Raw genomic sequence first — 26,746 nt, 5'->3', positions numbered from 1 at the left:
ATATCAGAATAACTGTTCGGAAGGAAATAAAAAAAAAAAAGATCGAAAATATTTGAGAAATTGTATGTGTGTCTGCTTTGGAGAATCTCAGAGCACGAGAGCAACTCTACCAGAGCCTGTTTCGTCGATTGCATAACAGTACAGTACAGTGTAAAGGTTTTTGTCCCCATTGATAACTTGTCCTCGTGCACTGTTGGCAATGCCCAAGATACAAGGAGTTTGTCACGTTGTTTGTCACATTCACAGATGGATCATAATGTCGCCTGAGTCACACAGCGTGCACAAATCTCCGCTCCCAAGGCAAACACTCTGGACCTGGAAGGATCATGAGGACTGATTCACCGAAGAGCCTCACCCTGAACTGAAACCTTCCGCCGGGGAAACTGAAACCGAAACCCGGAATGCATCCCTCAGACTCCAGATACACCAAACTGCGATGGCTGCTGACCGTCTCCAGCCTGATTTTGTACGTCGTGGACATCGGGACGGATGTCGCACTGGCGCTGAGATACATCAGGGACCAACGCCTGCTCCGGGCCGCACTGACTCTTACTTTTGTTTTGTGCGGGCTGGTGGTCACGCAGTTCTTCAGCCTGGCTTGGTACCGGGACGACATGAACAACGTTCTGCTCAACCCGGAGGGGGAAGCCGCGGCGTGGGGCATGTCCACCGCCGGTCTCGTGGGTCTCCATCTGTTCGGCACCGGTATCTTCGCCAGGTACAGTGGAATCAGGATCACGTTTCCTCTAAACGGGTGTTGGTTGTTGTTCCCGCGCAGGAAATGCTATGGCGTCGAGTCCGCAGAAGAATGGGAACCAGCCTCTATCCCGTTAATCATCGTGCCAGTATGTGAAACACGCCGCTGTACTTGGGCATTGTCTCTCGGAATTCCTTCCTCAGTGCACGGACCGGAATGCGACACGTGCATGTCACAGTCGATGTTCTGATAAGAGCTAATAAGCACGTCTCTCCCCCCGTCGACAGGTATTTCCACCTCCTGAAGAGCGGATACCGCGAGGTTTGGTGCGGCAATTCCGAGGAGGCGCAGCGGGAGGCGCACCGGCTGCTCGGGCTGGAGACCGATTTGAGCATGCTCAAACTGTTCGAGGCCTTCCTGGAGAGCGTTCCTCAGCTGCTCCTCCAGCTCTACGTCCGACTGGAATATGATGACGGCTCCGTCATGCAGTGTGAGTGTGAGCATGTCGGTGTGCATACGCATGAAAGGGGGTGTCCCAAAAGACCTGGTAATATACGTATTGATATCGAGGACCCAATTGAGAGTATTTCTCCCTTTACATGCTGTGGCGGACAAAAGGGCGTGGTCAACAACCGTCCGGTGCTTGACCACGCCCCTTTGTCCGCCACGCAGGCATTCACAACGGCTACATTTCTACGTGGGGCGCTCTTCAAGGAGAAAAGCGTCTGTATCTTTGTTGGCTGAAGGGGGCAGACATCGACTTTGCAACCTTTGCCCCAGATCATCCCATAAAGTTTTAATGACGGTCGCGTCAGGTGACTGAGGAGGCCATTGTTGGGTGCTGACTGCATCCTGGTGTTCATGAGGGAACAGTGTTTCCAACACAGGTTGCCTCTTTGGTCTTGAAACACGGCCGTGCGGTTCTGGACCATTACGTATACGACCGCGAAAAGCAAATGCCGGCTCCCACAGGATCCCCGCCGGCATCATTACGGATCCATCCCGTTTGCTAAATAGCTCACAGCAAAAATTTTGGCCACCCTTTTGTTTCCTCTGAACACAAATCCATCCAGGTTTAGGAAGTCGGGTAAAAGATGACTCATCAGACAATATTTGTCCATTTGCTCAAGGGTCCAGGTTTTGTGCCAGTTGCATTGGCATTTCGTTGGATTCGGTGTTGGTAAACATTGACCCGCACCGCGCCTCTTTGACGATGCGGTTCGTCCGTGTTTAGCTGAGGACGCCATGATTTTCGACCGTTATCCTTGACACCTGAAATAATTCTGCAGTTCTTGCTGCGGCTGGACCTGAGATTGAGGCGCCGACTATTTGGCCCAATCGGAATTCCGCTCGTTGGCTGACGTTGCTTTTAAAACCCGCGTCTCAAAGTGTTAGTGTCTAGTCAGAACTATCAGAAATCAATTGGAAATCAACATAGTGTTTCGGAACGGAGGGGTGTTGAAAGTGTCCAAACAAAGAGGAAGAAGAAAAGAAGGAAGGAAATAACGAAAGACAGAAACACAGATTGGAGAACAATCGGCACCGAGGGGGAAATTATGAAACCAGCAAATCTTGACTTTCTGTCGTACCCCAGGTATGTCCATGGCGTTTTCCTTCTTCAACATCGCCTGGTCCTTGGTGGACTACCAGCGCTGCCTGCGCAGGTCGCTGCCCAGCGCGAGGGAGATGCGGTCCGGCACGCCCACCGTCGTCTACGCCGCCTACAAGCTCTGCACCATCACCTCCCTCGTCCTCAGCTACGGCGTCCTCCTCACGCTGAGCGAGTACACCACGGTGGGCCTGGCCCTCGTCTGGCTGCTGGGCGTGGTCTGGGCCAACCTGCTGCAGACCAGCTTCTGCTCCAGCAGGATCCAGGAGGCTCTCTACAGGGCCGTCGTGGGGGTCATCCTCACCTTCACCTTTTTCAACGTCAAAGGGCAAGGCACCAAGGTGGCCATGAGCGTCTACTACGCGTTCTTCTCCCTCGTGAACGCCGCGGCTCCGCTGCTGCTGTGGCTCCTGAGGCCGGAGACGGCGGCGGCCGCGTATTTTTGGCCGGTCACTTGCGCGATCGTCGGTGGGGCGGCGCTGGGGCTCGTCTGCCTCGTGGTGTACTACGCGCTCCTGCATCCCAGAGGCCAGTGGCGCGAGGCGGATGAGCTGGACGGCCTGGGGGAGGAGCCGGAGACCCAGGTCCGAATAGAGTTATTTTTGATGCCTTGATCGGGTTTTTTTTGTTTGACGTCCTGTGACAATGTCAGAATCCAGAGGCTGAACAGCAAGCAGCACAAAAGCTCAAACTCCCACCGCGAGACGTTCTACCTTGATGTCATTATTGCATTTAATTACATGTTTTACCATATCACTTGTTTTCAGGTGCTGTTAACATGTATTTCCCTAATTTGTCACACGATTAAGTTTTATTTTTGTTAATATTGTTGTTATTTTCCTTAATTCCCAGCGGATATTTTGGTTCATGATTCGTTCATGATTTATTACTGTTCCATCCATTTCCTATCAATTCAACGTTGCCTCATTTACAACATAAGCCTCATTTTGAAAACCATACAAATGTAAAAAAAAAAAAAGACATTGGTACAAAGATAAGTCAGTTTCATTCCATTCCAGAGGGAGTGGAGCCTCAGGAATGCACAGTGCACTTGCAAGGCACATACTCAACACGAGGTGGTGCCATTGTACTGATGTTTTTGACGTTGGCTCTTGTGCCCAGTTATGCTTATGAGCTTATGTATTTATTAGAAACACACCTTTATTTATATGTTCTTAGAATAAGTACATTCTAATTTGTTTTCTAGCAACCCATGTCTCTTTCCTTTTCTTTTTCCTCTGCTCTTCCGTTATTCACATTTATCACAGTGAAATCTGTGAATGTCCATATAATAAAACTATACCCCATCTATCCCAAGTCCAGGGTGGCAACTTAATCTTCCACCAACAAGCCATCAACATGGTGGGAACCACAGAGGAGTAATATATATATATATATATATATAATTTTATTTTTTTATAAACCAGCTAATTATAATTCTGTTTTGACAACTGTTGGGATCAAAATATGGTGTATTGAGTCAAAGAGCTGAGAAAGAGCACTTCCTCCCTAAGATCACCTGGGAGCACCGCAGGAGCGTGATGGTGGTTGGTTCTTGAATAAGCCACCCCACCCCCACACCCTTGAATTCATCCATTTACAGTGTTGATAGATTTGAAATTAGCATAAAGAAAATAAAAAAATAAAGCCTAATAAAATCCAGAAACATAAAACTGAAATAGCCAAATGTGCAAAAATAGCCAAATAGCCAAAGAAAATAGCCATATACAAAAAAAAGAAATGAAGAAATATACAGCATATACCAAATGGGATTCTATGCACAGGATGAATTTGGTTAAAAGGCTTTAGCTGGGGCTAAGTGGTACTCGCTACTCGTGTGGTTGTGGGTCGACAATATAAATTTTAAATATAGATATATACTGTATGGGATTAATAAATATGAACACAAATATCGCTGCAGGCAGCAATGCACAGGGTCCGGGTTAGTCGCAGCAATTGCGGAAATGTAAAGAAAAGCCAAAAAACGGATATAAACGATAACTAACGTACTACACAACGTAAACTGGAGACCCTCCCGTTAACCACAAATAAAACGATCACTTACTCAAACTCTTGCGAACATTTTCGCAGCATCACCGGCGCTTGCTTGCTGTCTGCTTGCAAAAACCTTGCATGCTCCTCGAGCCTAAAAGACGAGGCCATTGTAAAATTAGTCACGAGAAGATTGCAGGCAAAAATAAAAAATAAAAAGGTCTTTGGATTGTTTTGTTTGTCGTCGGTGTCTTTGGGTTTTCATGGAAATCTTGATGGGAGTGATACCGTGCAAGAAGCCTGCAACAGTATCATCATGGCAATATTTGTTGGCCGGACTTGCCATTGCACCTGACTCGTATTCCAACTGTTCTGGGACCGTGGCAGTTTGTGCATATTCCTCACAAAGGGCAACACCACAAAAGACAACATGTCCTTGGTGTTGGTGGTGACGGAGAAGACAATGTCATCGACGCTCAGCAGATGGTGGCTCTCAAACAAGTGAACTCTATACAGAAAGAAGAAAAATCTTTAATTGTCAGGCAACACACCACAACATATGCCTACACACACACGCTTTGGATGGTGGCTGGTGAAATGGGGCCTCCGCATTTGACCCATCCTGGCTTGATCCTCCTCCGGGCGGGCAGCCAGGAGCAGTGGGCAGCATTGGTCGACGTGCCTGGGGACGAGTGTCCATCGCTGGTCAGACGACGATGTGTGCATGTTTTTGGTGGGTGTCCTTACTGATGGTAGGTGGAGGAAACCCTCTGTGAGCACATGCAAACTCCACACAGAAAGGCTCCTATTTGGGAGAAAACCCCGCCGGAGCACGGTGCCACTAGCGCCCCAGACGGAAATCGAACCCAGGACCTTCTTGCTGTGAGGCAGCAGTGCAATGCACCGCGCCACCGTGCAGATGTACTTCATATACGTATATCATCTGTAGTTGATATTTAGCTTTAGTTGAAATGAAGGAAATTGCTGAATTAATTGCAAACGCCACAAATATCAAACACCCTCCTCGAAGGGGCTCTCAAATTTACGGAAACAGCCATCATCATGGAGAATTATGAATTACAATACTGTCGTGGTAGCTGAAGTATGTTGGCATTTAACATCAATGCAATGCGTGGTGAAATCTTTGACGTGTACATGATCCATTAATGTGGCGTTGTCTGTAGTTGCCTCTTTTACCGATGAAGAATATCTGCATCGCTGCAGGACATTGTGAACACAGCATGCATTAAATCGATTTCCTTCGGAATCTCCCGCGATTTCTATTTCTGAAGGAAAGCGTCCGGTTTGCACGAAGGTTGTCTGCCACACTTTCAGAGGCGCTATACTGAACATTAGGCATTCAATACAAACAAATGGTGAAGCAATGATATGTATTTCGAGATCAATTTTGGAGAGCACCCCAACGCCACCACGCTGCTGCTTCTTCAGTTCAGCAAACATAGGCTCACTGTCATCAAATGAAACACATCTTGGTTTGCTGTGGAGGGAGAACCCCGGCAGATGAGGGTGTTCTGGGGAACGCTCTGCTTTTAACCACGTTTCTGTTGCAGAACGTATCTGATTGCACAAACCATCGATCACATTTAATGTCTTCTGTATGAGGCATGAGTCCTTGAACATTGTGCAAAATGATTTTGTATGGGGAGTTAGTTGGCTCTTTCAATGGTTCACTAAATGGATGCATCTGTCGTAGTGAATTTTCAATTTGATTGGCTGATGGTGGCCATTTTGTATATTATTTGGACCAAATTTGTAGAAGGAGTTACGAAAAAAAAAAAGGTTTTGAACTAAATTCGAAATGGCGGAAAAATCATGACGCAAATGGGCACCTAAAACCACCTTCTGACCAAAGTACGACAGATTTCACAATGCCTCAGAGTCATATCCTGCACATATCTACCAAATTGGATGATGAGAGCACAATTCGTTGACGGGTTATGGCAGATTATGTCAACTAGGCCCTGGCAACCTATGGGGCCTATCAATATCCATTTGATAAATTATATTCGGGGCAGTCCAGACATGCTGTGGTCCAATTTTAGTGAACACTGGACCAAATGCAAAAAAACCCAGAATGAGAGTTATAATTGCCATAGCGCCACCTATTTCCACCACCGGATTTTTGTCATACCCTGCACATATCATCTCAGATGATGATAGCATAATGCGTTGATGATATATGACACATTATATAAAATAGGCCCCGCCCAGACAAGATAACAGACCTTGGGACTACTGACAGAAATGATAGTTTTCCAAGTTCCCGTGTGTGTGTTTCACCTACCATGCGCCAACCAAGCGGCGTGTTCAGGGACCTGCCGCACAGAGACACAGAAGACGAGGTTGTAGAAAACACGGATGTTTATTGTGGAGAGGGGGCTTGATAGAACAAGCCCCGGAGCGGATGGAGACGGGTCCTGACAGGGCTCCCCTCTCCTGAGTGTGTGCGGGGATGGGGGTTTTGACCAGTTGCTCGTTAGAAACAACCAACGAGCAACAGTTCTGCAGCCACTCTGATCCTGGGTCCCCACTTACCTAGATCCTGGTCAGGTGTGGCTGCTCAAACCACACCGTCCCTACATCACATACCCCCGACACCAAACTGAGGCCAGGGAGAATTCCTGGCCGAAGCACAGCCCCCCACCCCCCACCAAGCAGAGAACAAAAAAAGAAATTTAAAAGCGCCTAAAATACAGACTCTGACCCAGGGTAACTATACATAAAATAAACTCTGAAATAGGGTTCCCATACCTTAAACCAACAAATGTCCAAATTTACCTCCAGGGGACCTGGTTCCCTGGAACAGCGTTGTCCACCGGCTTCCTTCACCCAGGGCGATGATGCAGACTCCCCTCCTTCCTACCCGAGCGCGGGGCCTCGAGCTTCTGTGTTGGCTGGTGGAGGCGTCGCCGGGCTTGGGCTGTTGCGGGGGATGCTTGGAGGCGTGGCCTGGCTGCTTGGCTGCTGGATGGTCCCAGCGGTGGCTGCTCAGTGGAGAAGCTAGCTGCCAGTGTTTACCTGTGGTGGTTGCTGCGGCTGCTTCTCCCCCGGTCCTCCAGCGGACACCCTGGGTGCTGCTGCCGACAGTGGGGAGAGGGTTGGATGGCACACCACTTGGATGGCGTGTGGCAGTTTTCGCCTGCCACACGCCATCCAAGTGGTGTGACAGGGTTGTAGAAAACACGCAAGTTTATTGAAGAATAAGATTCTCTATTTATCACACGGCACACACACCACAACACATGCACTCATGCGGCGACGGCCACCAACACAGACCCACATGCTTCAAATGTGGCCGGTGAAATGAGCTCTCTGCATTTAACCCATCCTGGCTTGTCCTTCATCCGGGGGGCAGTCAGGAGCAGTGGGCAGCATACAGCGACACACCCGAAGACCAATTACAAGTGTCCATCACTGGTCAGATGACAATGTTCTGTATGTTTTTGGTGGGGGTCCTTACTGATGTTACAAGGAGGAAACCCCATGTGAGCACGGGGAGAACATGCAAGCTACACACAGAAAGGCCCCTAATGGGCAAATAACCCAGCGCGGTGCCAACAGCGCCCTAGGCAGGGAATCAAACCCAGGACCTTCTTGCTGCGAGGCGGCAGTGCAATGCACTGTGCCACTGTACCTGTGGAGAGGGTGCTTGATAGAACAAGCCCCGTAGCAGATGGACACAGGTCATGACAGGGCTCCTCTCTCCTGAGTGTGTGTGGGGATGGGGGTTTTAACCTGTTGCTCATTAGACCAAACAACGAGCAACAGGTCTGCAGTCACTCGGATCCTGGGTCCCCAATAATCTAGATCCAGGTCAGGTGTGGCTGCTCAAACCACACCATCCCCACACCCCACCGTGGTATGCAGCATCACACATCTTTTAGTTGTGTGGGCAAGAGTGCACACCTTTTGTAAACGCACAACTCTTGTGCAGTTGCTCGGCGCAGATCCTGCGCCGAGCAACCAATACTCACCAATGGAGTTTAGAGCACAGTGCGCAATGCGTCCAATGTGAAAGCCCCTTCAGAGTCACACCCTGCACATGTATACCAAATTGGATGCTGATGTCATAAAGCGTTCTGCTCCACTACTTCTGGTTCCTTCATTCAGAAAAACTTGCATCCATAGATTCCTTGGGTCATGCCGAGTCTGAGAGGCGGGGCATCTCATTCAGGGCAGGTTTCCTAGTTTCGTAACACGTCAAAACCTATTGTGGTGTGGGGATGGTGTGGTTTTAGCAGCCACACCTGTCCTGGGTCTAGGTAATTGGGGCCCAGGATTAGTGTGGCTGCATGCCCGTTGCTCGTTGGTTGGTCTAACGAGCAACAGGTAAAACCCCCATCCCCACACACACTCGGGAGAGAGGAGCCCTGTCATGACACATGTCCATCTGCTCCAGGGCTTATTCCAATCTATTAGCCTGGTTATGGTTCTTTTCCGAAAGTCAGATTAGCCTCGAACACGTTTTAGAGCCCGGGAGGATAGTGGAGGCCGCTGTGTCGCCCCATGAAGTCTTCAGCATCGGCCCCCGCAGATGGACCCCGCCCCCCAGTACACTGTGTATTCCATGGCTTCAGCAGACTAATGCAGCGTAAACCTGCCAGCAGGTTTTTTATTTGGGAGAGAATATGCAATGCATGTGAACCAGAACCGGCTTTTCTTCTCCCTGTCCTCCTCTCCCTCCCTCCCTCTCTCTCTCTCTCTCTCTCTCTCTCCCTCCCTCTCTCTCTCTCTTTCTCTCTCTCTCTCTTTCTTTATATCCTGGCCACAAATGCCTTTTGGGTTGTGACTCACGCAGGAGGAGCTGCCAGGGAGCAGAGTCACAGCCCATTGCGATGACAAGCATTGAGTCAAGCGTTATGTCCCCTGCACTCGCTCTCTTCTTTCTCACTCTATCGAAAGAAGAGAGAAAACCTGCAGAGGGAGAGAAAGAGAGAGAGAGAGAGAGAGAGAGAGAGAGGGAGGGGAGAAACTCTGGCGCTGACAACCAGTTCTGTAATTTCCACTTCTGGCACTGAGAGCTTAATACCCGCTAATCTGCCGCTCTGATCTCACCTCCAGAACCTCGGTGAAAATCTGAGGAACTCGCAGGAGAATCAGAGATGATTAGGAGTCGGCCTGAGATGAATCTGCACTTCCATCCGAGCCAGGGGACCTGAGGGTTTTCGGGGTAAACAAATATCACGGATCACACACGCGCACGCACTCGCACGCACACACACACACACACACACACGCGCACACTGAACAACCTCGCCGCTGCCAGATTCTGACCCTGCGATGACCACCGAGCGCTTTCCCCCAAAATCTTATCTTTTTGTTTTCCATCACCGCTTCCTGCAGAAGACAGTGGAGCGCGGGGGCCGTAGCCACAATTTGTTCAGACACAATAAACCCGGAGTGGCCCCCTGGCTTTCATTACGGCTTCAAAGTCCGCGTAAAAGCGTGATTAATGAAGTCCCGCCGCGCGGCATGTCTTTAATTATTACGACCCCGGCCGCGGGCCGCCGCTCCAGCGCCTCACGTGCGTTAGCAGCGCCGGCCCATCTGTACACGTCCGCCCGGCTCTGGTTCTGACACGGGGCCCTTTGCCTCATTCCTGGAGAATTCCGTAAATTTTCTTTCAGGGAGGGAGGCCTCTTTTCTCTCGCTCTCTCTCTCTCTCTCTCTCTCTCTCTCCACCATGGCACACACAGGAGTTTCTTTAATCACAGGACACACATACTAACAAATGAGTTTGGGCAGTGACAGATTGGAGAGCCGGGCCGAGGCTAATTACATACAGTGTGCTGCTGCCGTGTGATCAGAGGGGCATCGCATTACCCACTCCTGCAGCTTTCGGCTTGGATTCCACAACGTCAACGACTTAGTTATTCAGTCGAATGCAACCTGGCCAAAGTATATTTTTCCGTGCTGAGAGCATAAAGCGCGTTAAAAGTATGTTTCGAACCCATTTGTACTTCTTTTGTGAGTATACTTGAAATGCACTTTTTGTACTTTTGTTATTTACTTTTATGTACTAATTTACGTATTACGGAATTACGGAAGTACGGCTTTAGTATAATAGTCATTAATATGCTTTCAGGCCAGTGGATGTACACTTACACAAAATCTATTGAAACATTGATACCACTTAAGCTGTACTTTAGTATATTTGTTAAAAGTGTACTATTTTGGTGGCCAAATGTAAGCACAAATACCTGACATTTATATTCATGACATATTCATGCCATATTCAAGCACATCTTAAAAAAGACAAATAAACCTCTTGAATCCTGAATCTTGAAGTAGAATTGAAGCGGTTTGAATTTAACGCGGTTTAAGTGCACTAATTGCGTCTACATAAAAAATGTATACTTAACATACTAAGTATACTCTCAGATAACTTAAGGTAATGTTTTTTTAAATTTGGGTGCCAAAACCTGAGTTGCACTCCTTTTGTTAGAGCGTGTTTTAGGCGCTATGAACGCCTGTGGCCAGCAGAGGGCAGTGCAGGCTCACAATGAAACTCGCGTGAGGCGACACCGTTTTGGGTTTTATCTGAAGCCTCATCAGTGCATTATTTTACCTTTAATCTTTCCTTTCAGTTGAGTCCCTAAACTTAAACCAACTTCAGTCACGTTACCTGGCTGGTTTATGCACAGTCACATTAAAATAAGCCTGGTTCTGGGGTTATTCTTCTGATTTATTTATTATTATTATTATTATTATTATTATTATTATTATTATTATTATTATTATTATTATTATTATCATCATCATCACCATCATTATTATTATTATTATTATTATTATTATTATTATTATTATTATTATTATTATTATCACCATAATCATCGTCATTGTTATTGTTAATATGATGATTATTATGATTATTATGATTATTATGATTATGATGATGATGATCATGATTATTATTATTATAATAATTATTATTATTATTATTATTATTATTATTATCATCATCATCATCATCATCATTATTATTATTATTATACTTTTCTAAACCCAATATTTTTAACATTCTCTAGGAGGAATGCATCACTCAGATATTAAAACATGCATTTTCAGCCGTCCAGCATCAGCTCGATCCAACTTTTCTTTTTTTCCCGGGTACGACCAGTCTGTAACGTACTCGGTTTGCTGAATAATTGAATAATTTCCATGAACAGGAAGGAAGCAGGAGTCCAAAGCCAACACCAGGGCTTCACCAAGGCTGCCCTTTGTTGCTCCAGCACCAAGAAAAAAAGATCCCTAAAGTTCTATCTCCAGGAATCCCATTCCCACTGTGTTTGTTATTCAATATCCAGTCACCCCGTAGCACTAATGAGAAAAGGGGGATATGTAAATCCCAAACTATTCCAATCATTTCTGAGTTAATGTACACACTTCCTCTTTTGGGAGTCCAGTTCCCACTATAGGCTGAGCGTGTGCTCGCTCTGTTTACCCGACACATTCTTTCTCTTCTTTCAAGGTATCACTGTTCCCAAAACCCATCCCAAAATGGGGATAAAAGAGAAGGAGGCGATGTGGGGGGATGTGTGCGTAAAACATACAAACATCCACCATGTATCAAGCTTACTGAAATGCAAAGCTCGTGTCCACCTTGCAGCCGTTGAACCTTATTGAACCACATCCTTTAAATGCTTTTGTTTTTGTTGTTTTGCCGCTTGCTGTATGTGTTCTTGGACATTTGGCATCGCAAGGTGTCTCGAAGCAGATGTGACCACATGAACACTTAATTCTAAATTATATTTGCTAGCGGCCATTTGCCGGGCCCCCGAGCAACCGTGTGCTCATCTTTGAGACATTTAAAAAAAAATACATTATTTGGTCCATGTCATATTTGCTGGACGATATTTACAGAACAAAAAGTAAGAAACAAGCCAGTTGTGTAACAGCACTGAACGGATCAGCGCAAGAGGCTATATCTCCACCCAAAAGTGAACAATGAGCTCATTAGAACAGCATTGTTGGGAGAGGGAGGGGGAGAGAGAGAGAGGGAGGGAGAGAGCATGACAGAAACTCACTAATAAATCAGTGCTGGTAAACATGCAGCGTCGGGGTGTAAATCCCTTTGTGAGGGGGACAGAATGCTGACGGGCGAATAATAAGGACGCCTATTTCTGGTAAACAGGGCCCGGGCGAGGCGGCTCCACATGGCTCCGAAAACGATCAGTTTCCTCCTGGTGGGAGCGGGACACCAGCAGTCTGCCGGGGAAGGAGGAACCATCCCTGGGATGGGGGGGAGCCATCCAATATGGTGGGTGGAGGGGTGGGTGGGTGGGTGGTTGGATGGATGTTGCTCTTGCCAAGCCGCCCCGCATCTTTTCCTTTTCTCTTTTTGTTCCGTCCATCCCCCTCGCTCTTCCTGGACCTTGCCCTCTCCGCCACCACCCTCCACTCTGTCCTGAGGGGAAGCTGCCACTCCCACTGTAACACTATCACCTGTCCACAGAGGAGCGTGTCATCCCTCCACCCCCACCCCCCCCCCCCTCGCGCTCTCTTGCTCTCTCTCTCTTTCTCTCTCTCTCGCTCTCGCTCTTATTCATTGATAGAAAGTCGCACATAAAAAAAGCCCTGAAAAATGTCTTCTTCTTTTTATTGTCGTTATAATAATAATAAGAATAATGATAATAATAATAATAACAATAATAATAATAATAATAATAAATCATCATTATGATATTATTAATATTATTATTTTACTATTATTTTACCATTATCGTTAATATTGCTATTATTATTATTATTTTTATTTTTATTATTATTATTATTATTATTATTATTTTTATTATTATATACCTAATATATTTTGTCGACTATATTGTAAATAATGGTCAAATAATGAGCTTTTGTCACATCACGTTGAGTGTGAGATTATCTCCATTCTAGCAGGATGAAATGGGACATTCAGACAAAACCCAATTGGGGTCAAAGGGAAATTTCTTTAGAATTTGAAGCGTGAATACCTGTGAACCCGGAGCCAAATTCCTGGTTCAGGTTCCTCCTCCCGTGGCACGTTTCCCACCTGTAATCCGTCATCTGCCGTTACAAACATGGCCGCCACCCGACAATGGAGACACAATGGCCGCTGCTTCCCGCTCTGGGCGGAGTGGGGGGAGGGGGGGGGGTGAGGAGGAGAAAGAAGACGAGGAAGAGGAGCTGGGTTTTTTTCCCGGTTGCCGTCGGACGGGAGCCCAGCGCAAAAAGCAATCCCTGCGTTGTTGTTGCTCCGAGGGCCGAGCTGTCAGCGCTCCTGGAGGGATTAACCCATTCACTGCCCTCCATATTGTTCTTCCCCCGGCCCCTTTGTCCCGGGCTCTGTGGGGAACCAGCGCTGGGGGGAAACAAAAGGCGTGACACACCTGCGACTATGGATTAGAATTTTTTTTTTTGTGTGTCGTCCTCCCTTTCTCTTTGACACATGGCCCGTGGCACTGTCCACCACATCAAAAGCGACGGCTCGGGAGACGGGATTCTCATTTTTGTGTCTTACCTGTTGCTGGGTTTCACTGAAAAGGTGTCGAGGACGGTGTTGTCTCCCGACCTTTTTCTCCCACGGCACAAACTCTTACAATAACATAATCCCACAGCACCGCCACTGCCCTTTAAACCACTACGCTACACCACCACGTCGCAAACATTTAGAACTGTGTTTATTATTATGGCCTGCTAATCGTTAGTGACGCAAGACTCACAAACGATTCGTTCATATCGAACAGATCCGAAAATAATGAAAGCAATTACTCATGATTCAATTCCAAGGCATTTAGCACAATTCATGTTGAGCGTGACAGATTTCCTTGTATCCCACCGAAATAAATAATATGACGGAATTAAAGGGAGGCAATTTTGATCTTGCAACATAAGAGCTAGCATCCGTTATTTATCCAAGCACACCTGGCGGGCTCTCAGGCCACACCAGGCGGTGGAAAAAGCTCCCGAGGTGTCATAAGATTGGACAAACCTAGTGGCCGCGAAAGCTACATTGGCACCACGACCCTTAAAAAGCACCAACTTTCTTCCACAGGATTCCGCCGCTTTGATCAATTCTAATAACACGTCCGGCCCGGATTCTAAAACAATACCTTTGCTCGGCATCACTCTTATTTTGACATCCTCCCGCCTCACCTTTGACCTCCCTGAAGAAAAACGGCCGTGGGGGGGAGGGCGGGGGGGGGGGGGGGGTTTGGTGGGTTTGACGGTCACATCCAAGCAACTAAATCCCAAATCCATCCTTTTCTTCTAAGAGGCCTGACCTCCTGGTGACCACATCACAAAGCCCCGGTCATTTCACGCCTATCAGGTAAGAACGTGATGTCTTCAAAAAGGAAATGGCGGAGAGGGTAAATTTATTATTGGGACGTGGTGGGGCAGTGGTTGCCCAAAGCCTTTGAGGGGTGTCACGTCTAAATGTAACTTCCCGTTTTGTTTATCATGGATTTTTTTTTTTTTTTTTTTTTTTTTTTTCAATTAGTTAAATGCTTGAGTCACATGTCACGGAGGTTCAGAGAAATTGGGTTTGAGCATTTCGAAACGCCCCGTCACCCGACTTGGATTACAACTAAACCGTAGTCACCCCTCTGAGTCATTTTGAACACAATGAACCTTTTCCTCTGAGCGGAGGTGGACTTTCAGTGGTGCAGGTGAGCCCTCATGTCTAATTTATAACCCATCAATAACATCAATAACTAAACTAAACAAGACTCCTTGTAGAAAAAAACCCCCACCATTGCAATTAATCAGAGAATGTACAAACGTCACCCAAATGGAAATAATAGAATAATACAACCTTAAGTTATTATATTATAATATAATTTAATCTTGTTTTATTAATTAATTTATTAAATAATTTATTAATGTATTTATTAATGTATTAATGTATTATTATTATTATTATTATTATTATTATTATTATATAATTTTTTAAATTATTATTAATAATAATAATAATAATAATAATAATGTTTATTTATTGTTTATCATGTTTATTTAATAATACTGTGGTAAAATATTGTGATCAGTATTTGTGCTCAATCAAATCCTTGCAAATCCTTGATAAATATACAATACTTTCGAATCATAATTCCTTCTCCTAAATGTTATGTGCTCTTCTACCGTTCCTCAAAAAAATAAAAACCCAACCGTCTCACGGTGTCCTGAGGCTCCAGGAGAACAATGACTTTAAAAAAAATAGGTATTTCATGCCCTAAATCCCACCATGGATCATTTCGCCTTGAAGCTCCCACTGATGTGAAGTGGGGGATCATCATTACTGCACATTATTATTACTATTATGGTCTGTGTGTGTGTGTGTGTGTGTGTGTGTGTGTGTGTGTGTGTGTGTGTCTGTGTGTGTGTGTGTTGGGGGGGGGGGGTTCACCATTGCATGCCAAGAGACAGCTGACAGGGACTGGGCCAGTTAACACAGCATGATGGATCACCTGTGTGTGTGTGTGTGTGTATGTGTGTGTGTGTGTGCGTGCGTGCGTGCGTGCGTGCGTGCGTGCGTGTGTGTGTGTGTGCGCGTGTGTGTGTGCGTGAGCATCTAGGGCCTGATGGGCATATTAAATTGCACGTACCAAAGCCGGCCCTGGGATCGTGGCTTTTGGCACCCGGAGTGGTCATCTGTGGGGAAAAGGAAGACGTCCTTAAAACCTTTTACTGAAATTAAAAGCAAAAATACCCATTTCCAACACAAAGTGACTCCAGTAAAAGCGAAAGTACCACACTGATGTTTACACACTTGCATGAAAATGTTGTAACGAATGTTGCAACAAATGTTGCTCTTAAATGTAAAAGTGCTTGATGCTGCGATGTAAGAACTCGAGTCTGAGGAACTGAATGATCTTAAGTATCGATAGATTTGAAAAATGTACTCACTGTAATGGCGACTCATGGTGGGCCGCTCTGTGCCTGTGGCGGGTCGCTGTAGGTTGGTTGCCTCCTGATACGGGGAATGTTGGGGCACTGTGGGTTCTGGGGTGGGGTCAGGTGACGGCTGCCCAGCCAACTGCACCCCTGCGTCGATCTGGTTGTGCGTCGCCCTTCTCTCCCAGTGCCAGGACTCAAACTCAGTACAAACACCACACAACAGGCTTAGGGTTTGGGGTGCGGGCTATGTGCGGCGGGCGGCTGCGATCTTGCCCGTCACGCTCCTGCCCTGACGTGCTTCATGTCTGTCCTACAATTTTAATACCACTCATATTAGCTTAGAACACATACACACCCACACAACCCTTAATCCAAGCAATACGGGGCAGGAGGGGTACGAGTGCATGCTTGGAGGACTCGCACCCCCACGCTCCACAATTTTAACTGCTTTTACCAACAGTGGACAATGAGCGCTGGGGTTTCCGGGGAAGGCGGGGCGCTAGTGGGTTGGTGTGGGGGTGTGGTTAGCAGGGGGGGGCCGCTTGAGCCTGGTGGTTTCTGGCCTGCTGTGACCTGGCGGGGCTGTGGGGAGCGCCGCCGGGTGCATTCTGGGGCCTCTTGGAGGCTGATCGCTGTCGTGGGCTGCGGTGCAGGAGGCGGCTGTCGGCCTTGCTCCCACTGCGTGGCTTCTCTGCGGCTGGTGCCCTGGGTTTTTCACTGCTTGGAGGCACTACAATATAATTCCGACCTCACACACCAGAGCTAATTAGGACAAGTCCCGTGCACTCAGTGGTGGACACACACACCACACACACACACACACACACACACACACACACACACACACACACACACACACACACACACACACAGGTGGACTCATCAAAGGCACACACACACCACCACCACCACTGCTGTGAACACACCCTCCTGGTTACATCCTTCTCCTTTTCTCCCTCATTTACTGCCATAACTATGACAGGAAGAGGCCACGTGACCAATTGCTGTTCCTGTTTTCCTGGCCTTAATTTACTCTGTTTTGTCGATACATGTTGTCATCTGATGTTTCTGTGTCTATTTGTCTCACCCGTGTTATTCTACCCCTCTTGGAGTAGCAATGATGATTACTTGTTTCTAGACCAAAACATGGTCAGATCGTTCTCCAAAGAGAGGGATTAGTGGTGGTTCTGTGTAACAAAAAGCTGTGTTCTTGTCATCCCACAAGTCGTCCAGGACAGAGTTGTTGCAGCAGTTCTGAATAATGATTAAAGAATGAATAAAGAATGAATAAAGATTGAATGAAGATTGAATAAAGATTGAATAAAGAGAGGCATTGAAGGTTGAGAAGTTGAACTACGCTTGCAGACTAACTCTGTCCTAGATGCAATGGCACAAAATACTCTGTTCTATGCCCAGCGTGCTGACAGGATGGTTAAAAAAATAATAACAAAAAAATAAATAACAAATATCCTTAAGTACAGGAACAAAGTACTTGGCTACGTAGTTACTTTTCCCCCACTTTGGCACTGCTGGTGAATGGAAACGTACCTGTACCTGTTGGGTTTCAATTTAAGTTGTTTTTGTGCCCAGCTTCAACATTGGAAAGGATATGTGTGCAAATAACTTTTACAGTAATCAAATTAAAAACAAAGGCGAAAAAAAAAGAGAAAAAATGAACAGATCATAGGATATAGAGCAAAGGAAATGTCTATTTATAAACCAAAACCGTATTTTTTCAATCACTGGTCGAGTCTTTTAAATAGAGGGCTCGGTACTGAGCTGCTGAACAGCTTCTGTCGACTTTTCTCAAAAGCAGATTAAAGTGAAAGATTCTAAATGATGAGCGAAAACGTGCGAAAAATATGGTCTGGGCAAAAAAACAACAACAAAGTTTTCTCTTTCTCAACAAAAAAGATTTAGTCGATAGATAGATGGATGGATGGATAGATAGATAGATAGATAGATAGATAGATAGATAGATAGATAGATAGATAGATAGATAGATAGATAGATAGATAGATAGATAGATAGATAGATAGATAGATAGATAGATAGATAGATAGATAGATAGATAGACAGACAGACAGACAGACAGACAGACAGACAGACAGACAGACAGACAGACAGACAGACAGACAGACAGACAGACAGACAGACAGACAGACAGATTTATGGATGGATAGCGTATTTTGGTAGTAGCTGCTTCTCAGGAGGACAGGAGGGATGGACGTGGGGTCTGACCTAGCCTGACCCCGACTAACCCCCCACATCTCACACACACACACACACACACACACACACACACACACACACACACACACACACACACACACACACACACACACGGTTCTCAAATCCCCTTCTCCTGTCCGTCAGATCAAAGCTGGGGGGCAGGGGGGGGGGGGTTGAGTGGGTCCTGACCCATGGGAGAGAGGCAGAGACCCGTGCTGTTTGGCCCCAGTCGGCGGTGTGGAAAGAGACAAACAGGCAGCTCCAAGGACGCCCCGAGAGCCCCCCACCCCCCAGGACCCCAGGACAGAGCCCTGGATCTAAATCCAAGGAGGTTTCCCAAGGCCACGCATGACAAGAGGGGATCGTTTGTTCTCTCATCATAGGGAGACGTGATGCACGCACGCACACACACACACACACACACACACACACACACACACACACACACACACACAGTGTCACCTGTTCTTTTTCTCTTCCGCCGTTCTCCTGAAGTCTGGACCAGCGCCATTACTTCATCTGCTGCGATGGAGACACAACTACTTGCGAGGAGGCTGAAATAGCAGCTTCCGGGCCTCATTTAATGGAGATTTTCTATATTTTAACATTCAAATAATAATAATAATAATAAAAAATATTTTTGTTATTATTATATTTATTTATTATAATATATCATCATTATATATATTATTATATATTATTATTAATAATAATATTATGATTATTGTTATTATTATTATTATACCTTTCTTAACCCAATATTTTATCATCCAGTATATTTTATACAACCAGTATTGTTAGGGGTCCATCCTGCAGGGCTGGATCCGTCTGTCCAGCATTATGGTTTCCTTATTGTCTTGTAAGCAGCATTGGGTATTTCTCTTGGATCCGTGGATCTTAATGTAATGTATTTCATCAGATAATCTTCGGAGCCTGAGGCATTGATTAATCTGCGTGATAATACAACCGTGCTCCAAACCCCCCAGTGGGTGTGTGTGCATTTGCCATAATCATTTAATAATTATGTTGTTTTCAGAAATAAAGCGACTGTTTAATCATCTGTTTACTCACTTTATCCCCGGCTCGATTAGATCTAATCACTCCCTCTCAAACACAAAGTTGTTTTTAATAATACTTAATTAGCCGCCTCTCCGCCGGAATCCTAATGAACTGTTTCCGCGGGTTCATTTGCAATCTTTATTGCAAAACAAACCAAAATAAAGGAACGTCTAATATCAAATATCAATAATCGCCGTCTCGTATTTCACAGTCTTCCTTCGCTGAGTGGCCATACACAAAAACATACAGCCTGAAATCCCAGCGACACTTGACGCTTGTTTAAGACACTCCATTGCATCCCGTACGGCACTCCATCGCAATTTCGGACCCTCCTGGCTCCCTGCCGCCCGGGTGAGCCACAAAAAGACACAGTGACACCCACCCCCCCCAAAATTCACCATCCCATAGTAACATTTATACAGTCAGGTGACACCTGGCGGGGCTCCCATGTGCTCTATCTCATGTTAGCTCCAGCGAGGCCCTTTAAAGGCCTTTAAAGCCCTATGTGTTTTCCACATCATGGCCCCGGGGTGGTTTAACTGCCCTGTGGACGCCCCATCACTCTACTGTGTGGGGAAAAACCAAACCCAAGCCGGGGCCGAGCCAAACCAAACTGTACCAAACCAAGCCGAACCAAAACCAAACCAAACCAAAACCAGACCAAACCAAACCAAACCCAGCCTGTGTCCCGGACGGCAGCGACAAAGGCTGAGTTAGAAAGACCATTCTATTCTATTGTTTTAATACATTATACTCTATTGTGTTCTATTCCATTCCATTCTGATCTGATGTGATCATGCACTGTAGTACATAGACCAAAAAGCTCAAAAACAACGATAACCACACACCGAAAAAGCGGCCGCCTCGGAGTTGTGTGTTCCCTGCTTGGGGATAAACCGCAAAAGCAGCAGCAGACAAAAATTTTGCGGTGAGGAAAAAAAAAAAGGTAAAAAAAAAAAAAAAGGCAGGCGCTAACAAGAACCACCCAGCGTCTGGTTCATCCGACACCGAGCGCCCCGGCATCGCTGGCTGGTATGAAAAGGTGAGACGCTCCGATAAGATCAGCTGGAATGACCTTTTCACTCCTTTTCACCCCGCCACCCCCGCCTCCCGAAGCCCAAAAACGTTCCTGCCTGGCACGGGTGGTGCTGGGTGGCACCCAAGGGTCACTACAGTACAGCCCGCGGGCTAAAGTTACACCAGCGCGGTCCCACGGTCCCACGTGTTTTATCCATTCCACTCGCTCCTCTGAGAATTATGCAAATATTTTTTTGTCCAGTTTCCTCGAGTCTGGAATGCCAATCAAAGTGGAGCGGCCGTTTTGTTTTTTGGCGAAGGGCGTGGAGGAGGCTCTCAGACAGGATGGCAGGCAGAACCGAGTCTGAGGTGACCAAGGCCTAGACCCAAGGCACCTCGACCGAAAAGCGACGGGAGGCTAAAGAAAAGGAGGAGGGAGGAAAGAAGGTGAGACGGTTAGAGATTACGAGGAGTGAGAGAGAAGAGACAGGCAACATGGACAATACCTAAAGGGACACGAGAAGGAGATGGTCAATGAGGTGTAAGGTCTAGCAGGGTTAAGGTCCTACTTCAGACGAGGTCCAACGTCTAAAATGGAGCTAAATGAGACAACAACCTGTCCAACCAAGAGGGAAATAAAAGATCGGATGCTGCTACTATGAAAGCTCCAGGTCCAAGGTCTAAAGCAGGACCTTGACACTTCCAGACCTTTTTGTTTTGATGTTGCATTTGTTGATGGTCCGGACGCTGAGCAAACAGGGTTGTCCCTTCGAGCGACAGGTTCGGCCGTTTCGGATGTTACCGCCGTGCAAAAGCAAAGACAACGGCAGGAGGATAAAAATCACAACTGGCCAGCTGCTGGGAATACAGCCCTCTCCTGTGAATCAAATTAGTTTCAGTGGAATAGTCTCTCCTCCCTCCCTCCCTCAATTTATCTCTCGATATAAAGGCTAACTACTGTTCCTGTCGAGTCCGACCTCGCAAAACCCGATAGGTTTAAAAGGGCAATGAACACCGCGCCGCTTTATTGGAAGCCCATCTTTGCCGTTAAGGTCTCGTGGCTCCAGAAAATTCCTGGTCGTGTCGGAGAATTCGATCCAGGGAGCGCCGCGTCTGGATAAAAGTTCACTGTTCTTTATGAAGGGGGGGAATGGACGGAGGTCAAAGCACTAAAAGCGTCGCCCCCTCGGTTCAAAGGTGGGTATAAAAGTGAGTCCCGGGGAGAGATTCATCTTGGTCAACCCCTTTTTTTTGGAAACTGAGGCGTGTAATCCCGTTTCACGCCGTAGCGCCGCCATATCGTTATTAAACGGTGATTTTGAAGGAAATAGGAGGAAGGGGTCAGACCAGAACTGGGCGGCGTTATTGTGACATCTGAGAGGCTTTACCTCCCGCTGCCGACGGAGATGGGCTAAGCTTCTGATTTACTAATCCATCACTTTAACTGCCACAGAACTAAATGTTACACCGAGTAAATAACATGTAATACTAAAATACACACAGAAGGCTGCTACGAGGGAAAATAGATATTCGGCATCGATGATTTAAAAGGCTTTGATGTATCCTATATCTCATGTAGGTCACTTGAAGTGGTTCATCGTCAATGTGTGGTTGTTGCAATACTTTCTGAACAACACACTATAGTTCTCTGCAGTTGCAGTATGCAGTAATTTATGCTCCTCATATATTGTACAACTATCCTCAAACTGTAGGAAAGTGATCAGTTATGGACACCGCATTATAATAATGAACCTCACTTTTCCATTGTAATCTACTTTCTTGGGTTGTAATTTCCATGTAACTGTGAAGGACAGAAGCCAAAGACAGACAGTTCCTAGGGAGTAACTTCACCTGCGTCTAAAGTCTCCATTGTTTGAAACAACAGAAAAAATGGGGTCAGGGCACCAAAAACACCGATTCTGTTCAAAGGAAGGCCTATCCATGGTTCTTCATTCTTCTCTCCATTCTGTCGCCCTTTTCCCTTTCACTCCCCTGTCCACCCTTAGAGCCACACTTCCAAAATCCCCCTTTCGGGGACGTCACCCGGCAGCCTCGCTGAGCCCCCCCGGAGCCTCTTTCTGCTCCAGGTGGTCCGCAGCCAGCCACCTGTGTTGTCTTTGTGACGCTGTCATCTGTCTCCGGGCAGGCTTTGTGGGGTTGCCGGTGCTCGGACAGGCCCGGGGAGCGCTGATGATGGAGATACTGCTTTCTGCCCCTGCTTCTCCCACACTCCCACAGGACTCCGGTGTTGCCAGACACAAGGAGCCACGTCGACCCACCCAAGCCAGCCGGAGCCCTCGGGTGAGATCCTGGGAAAGTTTTGGACCATGACTTCCACCTCAGCGGTTGCAGTTTGAGATCCCTGCATGGGGTAAAGTTCGACAGGCAAAAGTCAACCTTTCCCTTCAAAGTTCTACTTGTGATGATGATATATTCCAGTACATAGCATCTAGCTGCTATACTTGGTTAAACTTTGTGTTGTAGTATAGTAAGACACCTGACTTATTGTTGGGATCTGTAGCTGATGAAGTCCCAGAGTAAGGGTCTGACTGTAGACTGATTTAGCAGTCTAGACTAGTGGTTCTCAACCTTTTTTATATCAAGGACCTGCAATTTGATATGCATTAGACCCTGATTTAATTTTAATTTTAATAATTAACTTTTTTTTTTTTTTAATGATTTAGTCCTAACTTCCATACCATAGTTAGGGAGACAACTGTGAAACAAGGATCAAAAAGGCAATCATTGAACATCCTCTAATGGTGCATATGCCTTTCTGCTGCGGACCCACGGAACCTCTTGAAGGGACCCCCGGGGGTCACCTGATCCCACGTTGAGAACCATTGGTCTAGACTACCAGCGCCAAATGACCTGAAGAGCCACTTTTGGCCTGCCACTGACTGGTCCCAGGGATTATAAAACTTGAAAGGGTTCGTCTCTTGGATATTTTTGGGGGTTTCAAGCACCACCCCGGGTCTTCAGGGGATGGACCCCACATGAGGAGGAAGGAGATCGACCACCAGCGGTGCAGAGTGGGAGAGGCTCGACTGAGTGGAACCCCTCCCCGTTCCCGCCGATGCTGCACCGACGCCGCTGTCACGGGTTCGACACCCACGTCGTCAACAGAAAGTTAAATAGCTGTGGGTTATTTTCGGCCAAGGCGTCGCCAAACCTGTCGAGGTTTTGACACAGTCTGGAGCCGCGTGGAAGCGTTTCATTACCTAGGCTCCTGTGCATAAGGAACACAGGAGAACAGAAAACATTACATAAACGTATACAACACACTGCTCTGATGAGACACTAGAATTAACACTGGGACCGCATCCACAAAATGCGCATTTAATAAAAATAAATAATAAATAATAATATATTATAATAATATATAATAATATAATAATAATAATAATAATAATAATAATCAATTAATAATAATAATTAATATATATATATATATATATATATGTGTGTGTGTGTGTGTTTAAATATATATGTGTGTGTGTGTGTGTGTGTGTGTGTGTGTATATATATATATATATATATATATAAGCATAGCTACTGGATTGTATTTCAGCCAGATATTGTCAAACAATGAGGAAGTCATCTGAGTTATGAATGCCATAACATAATCATACACTCCCACAGCCACTTTTCAGTGTAATCCACATCATTCTCTTCAAATCTAATAACTCTTCCTTTTAACTCCCCCGTTCACACACTCACCCACATCTCCGGAGGAACGACACACAGTCATATACACATAACATATGCTTAACAAAATTGTTATGAACAACCCAATTTGTGAGGTAATGCGTATTGCAATCGTAATTAATAACGCGTTACCTTATCTCGATCACGACACAACCCTCCGCTCACCGAACTGCATTTTACACCACCTCCACTTGAGGCAAACGTTCTGCAGCTCTACTTTATTTTCATTTCCCCACTGGGCGGAGAACACCCCCAACTCCCTGTGAATAAAATCATTTTATTTACCCCACTTCCGGAGTGGGAGCGCGTTGATAAACGACGGCCCGGCGTCGCCCCCCTGCTCTCAGGGAGCGGGCGGCGCGGATTTATGAGCGCGCTCTCGCGGGGCCCCGCCGTGATTAATCACCCGGGGCCCCGCGCGTCCGCGAGCCCAAGGCGCGCGGCCCCTGCGCTGTTTAGACAAGAGCGCGTGCGCGCGGGGGCCATCAAAGCCGGCCCGCCGCTCGCGCTAAGAAAACACTGCATTCTGGGTCAGCGCCAATGGATCCGCGAGGAGCTTTAAAAGACAAACACGTCCATATATTATCACCCCGACGAAATTTTCTGTTCTTGATTTTGATTTTTTTCACAACAACGTCTTTGGGCCTAAACCTCCAGCAATTCTTCACACTTGATGCACTCTTTTGCTTTTTGTTGAGCTTGGGCTCAACATTGGGCTCACATTTTATTCATAGTGCGAAAGCGTTTTTCGCTAATTCCTGTTCAAAACGGTGATCAACCCGTAATATTTAATTCCAAAATCAGCGCACCCTCAATCATTCACCAATTTATTGATAGAAGGCATTTTCGGGTTGGGTTGATCGCCAAGCCTCCTACAAATGAGGTTGCCCCCCCCCCCCCTGGTAATGGCTGGTAAAAGTTGTAAAAGGAGTAAAAAGGAGTAAAAGGTGTTAGCCTCGGAGGTATTTCCCTGCCCCTCTCTACACCTGCACCACTGACCACAGGTTGCTCCAGGGGCAACGCTCCTTAGATCTTAGCCGCCGAGAAAAGATATCCAGGATTTTCGCTTGCTGCAGGGTTTCTTAGAGGGAATAACTCAGCTTCCCTTCTATTTATTTAATTCTAACACTCGAGCATCTATTTTTGATTGCCCGGGTGTTTCCAAACGCATGCATGCCAACGGTCAAACATATTTTACTTAAAAGAAAAAAGGATGTCTTTGAAATTCATGTAAACGTATCAAATAGATTCTGCTCTACAGCCGCCCATGAATAAAACACGAAAATCAGTGCCGGCCAAAGAATTCTCTCTCTTTTTTTTTTTTCCACCTTATCTCATTTACACATCAAAATCGTTTCTCTCCTTTCTCATTGTCGAGGCACCGTACTCCTCGAACCGACTGGGGAATTGTTGGGAATTTCCGTTCTTTATTTTCCACTTCCAACTACTTCCCCCTTTACTCCTTAAAGGAAGCCAATTTAGCTGAATTCAGGCCGAGTTGAAAGGCCCACTGTTAGCTGTCCGCTGGGGTAGAACCACGGCGGTGGCTGCCCTTTCCCATGCTTCCACCGCGGGACCCCGAACACGGGCAGACAGAGGAGGCACCTGTTCGCCAAGGAAAGCCAGGGCCAGCATCTGAAATCTTAGCACCGGGGGCCCGGCCTATTGAGAGCGGGCCCCGCGATAAGGCCCTGCACTGTGACGGGGAGGGAGCGGGGAGAAACCTGAGGAGGACGCAGGAAAACGGGGGGCACCTATAGCCAAATGAATCTGGTGCAATTTGCCAAAACACTGTGACCCCCACCCACCCACACACACACACACACACACACACACACACACACACACACACAGAAAGACACAAACCCTCACACACACTCAACCAACATTTGCTAGATAAGAAAACTAAGCCTGTCAAACGATTACAATTTGTAGTCACGACTGATCGCATGATAATTGTGGGATCAATTGAGATTTCTGAATTTACTCAAATTTTTACCCGAAATAAATATTTTTCTATTTAAAAAGAAAGACATCACATTATAGCCAGTTTATGATTTGATTATTGAGACCAAAGTGCAAAACCTATTTAACGCCATTTTCACCATAAACAAGCCACCATATTCCATATTCCTTTGCACTGAGACAGATGCGATGCCTGTTGACATGAAATGCTGCATTAAAACATAAACGTAAACGTAAATCAAAAACGTATACAATGATAATTTTGCTGCAGCCCCCTGCCATTCCGAGGGGGGCCCCTAGGAGGCCATGGATCCTAGTTTGGGAACCCCTTGATATGATGTGTAATGGATGTAATGTACTGTATATGTGTAACATAAAGAACATTTTTATCCAAACGTTTGTAATTCGACTGCTGGTTTAAATGTATTGCAGCCAACAAGTTTCCTTTTCAGCTCCGCCTTCTCAATATGCACATGCACAGATTCAAATATTGGTCTTCTTGTGCTGCGATGGCATCTTGATGAAGCCTCCCTTGCGTCGTAAAAAAAACCCTACAAGTTCATCTAATG

General features: G+C 46.3%; 1 protein-coding gene across 1 annotated transcript; it reads left to right on the top strand.

The window, feature by feature from the left end:
* Nucleotides 1-401: 401 nt before the first annotated feature.
* xkr9 (XK, Kell blood group complex subunit-related family, member 9) lies at nt 402-2,920 on the top strand (the record flags this gene model as incomplete). Its single annotated transcript, XM_080020395.1, has 3 exons — nt 402-718; nt 985-1,187; nt 2,292-2,920. 3 exons carry the CDS (start codon nt 402-404, stop codon nt 2,918-2,920), a joined length of 1,149 nt encoding a protein of 382 aa, XP_079876521.1.
* Between the last annotated feature and the right edge of the window lie 23,826 nt (nt 2,921-26,746).

This window comes from Zeus faber (genome assembly GCF_960531495.2).
Source record: "Zeus faber genome assembly, chromosome: 19".
NCBI lineage: Eukaryota > Metazoa > Chordata > Actinopteri > Zeiformes > Zeidae > Zeus > Zeus faber.
The sequence above is the reverse complement of the archived record's forward strand: the minus strand, read 5'-3'. Positions and strand labels throughout refer to the sequence as shown.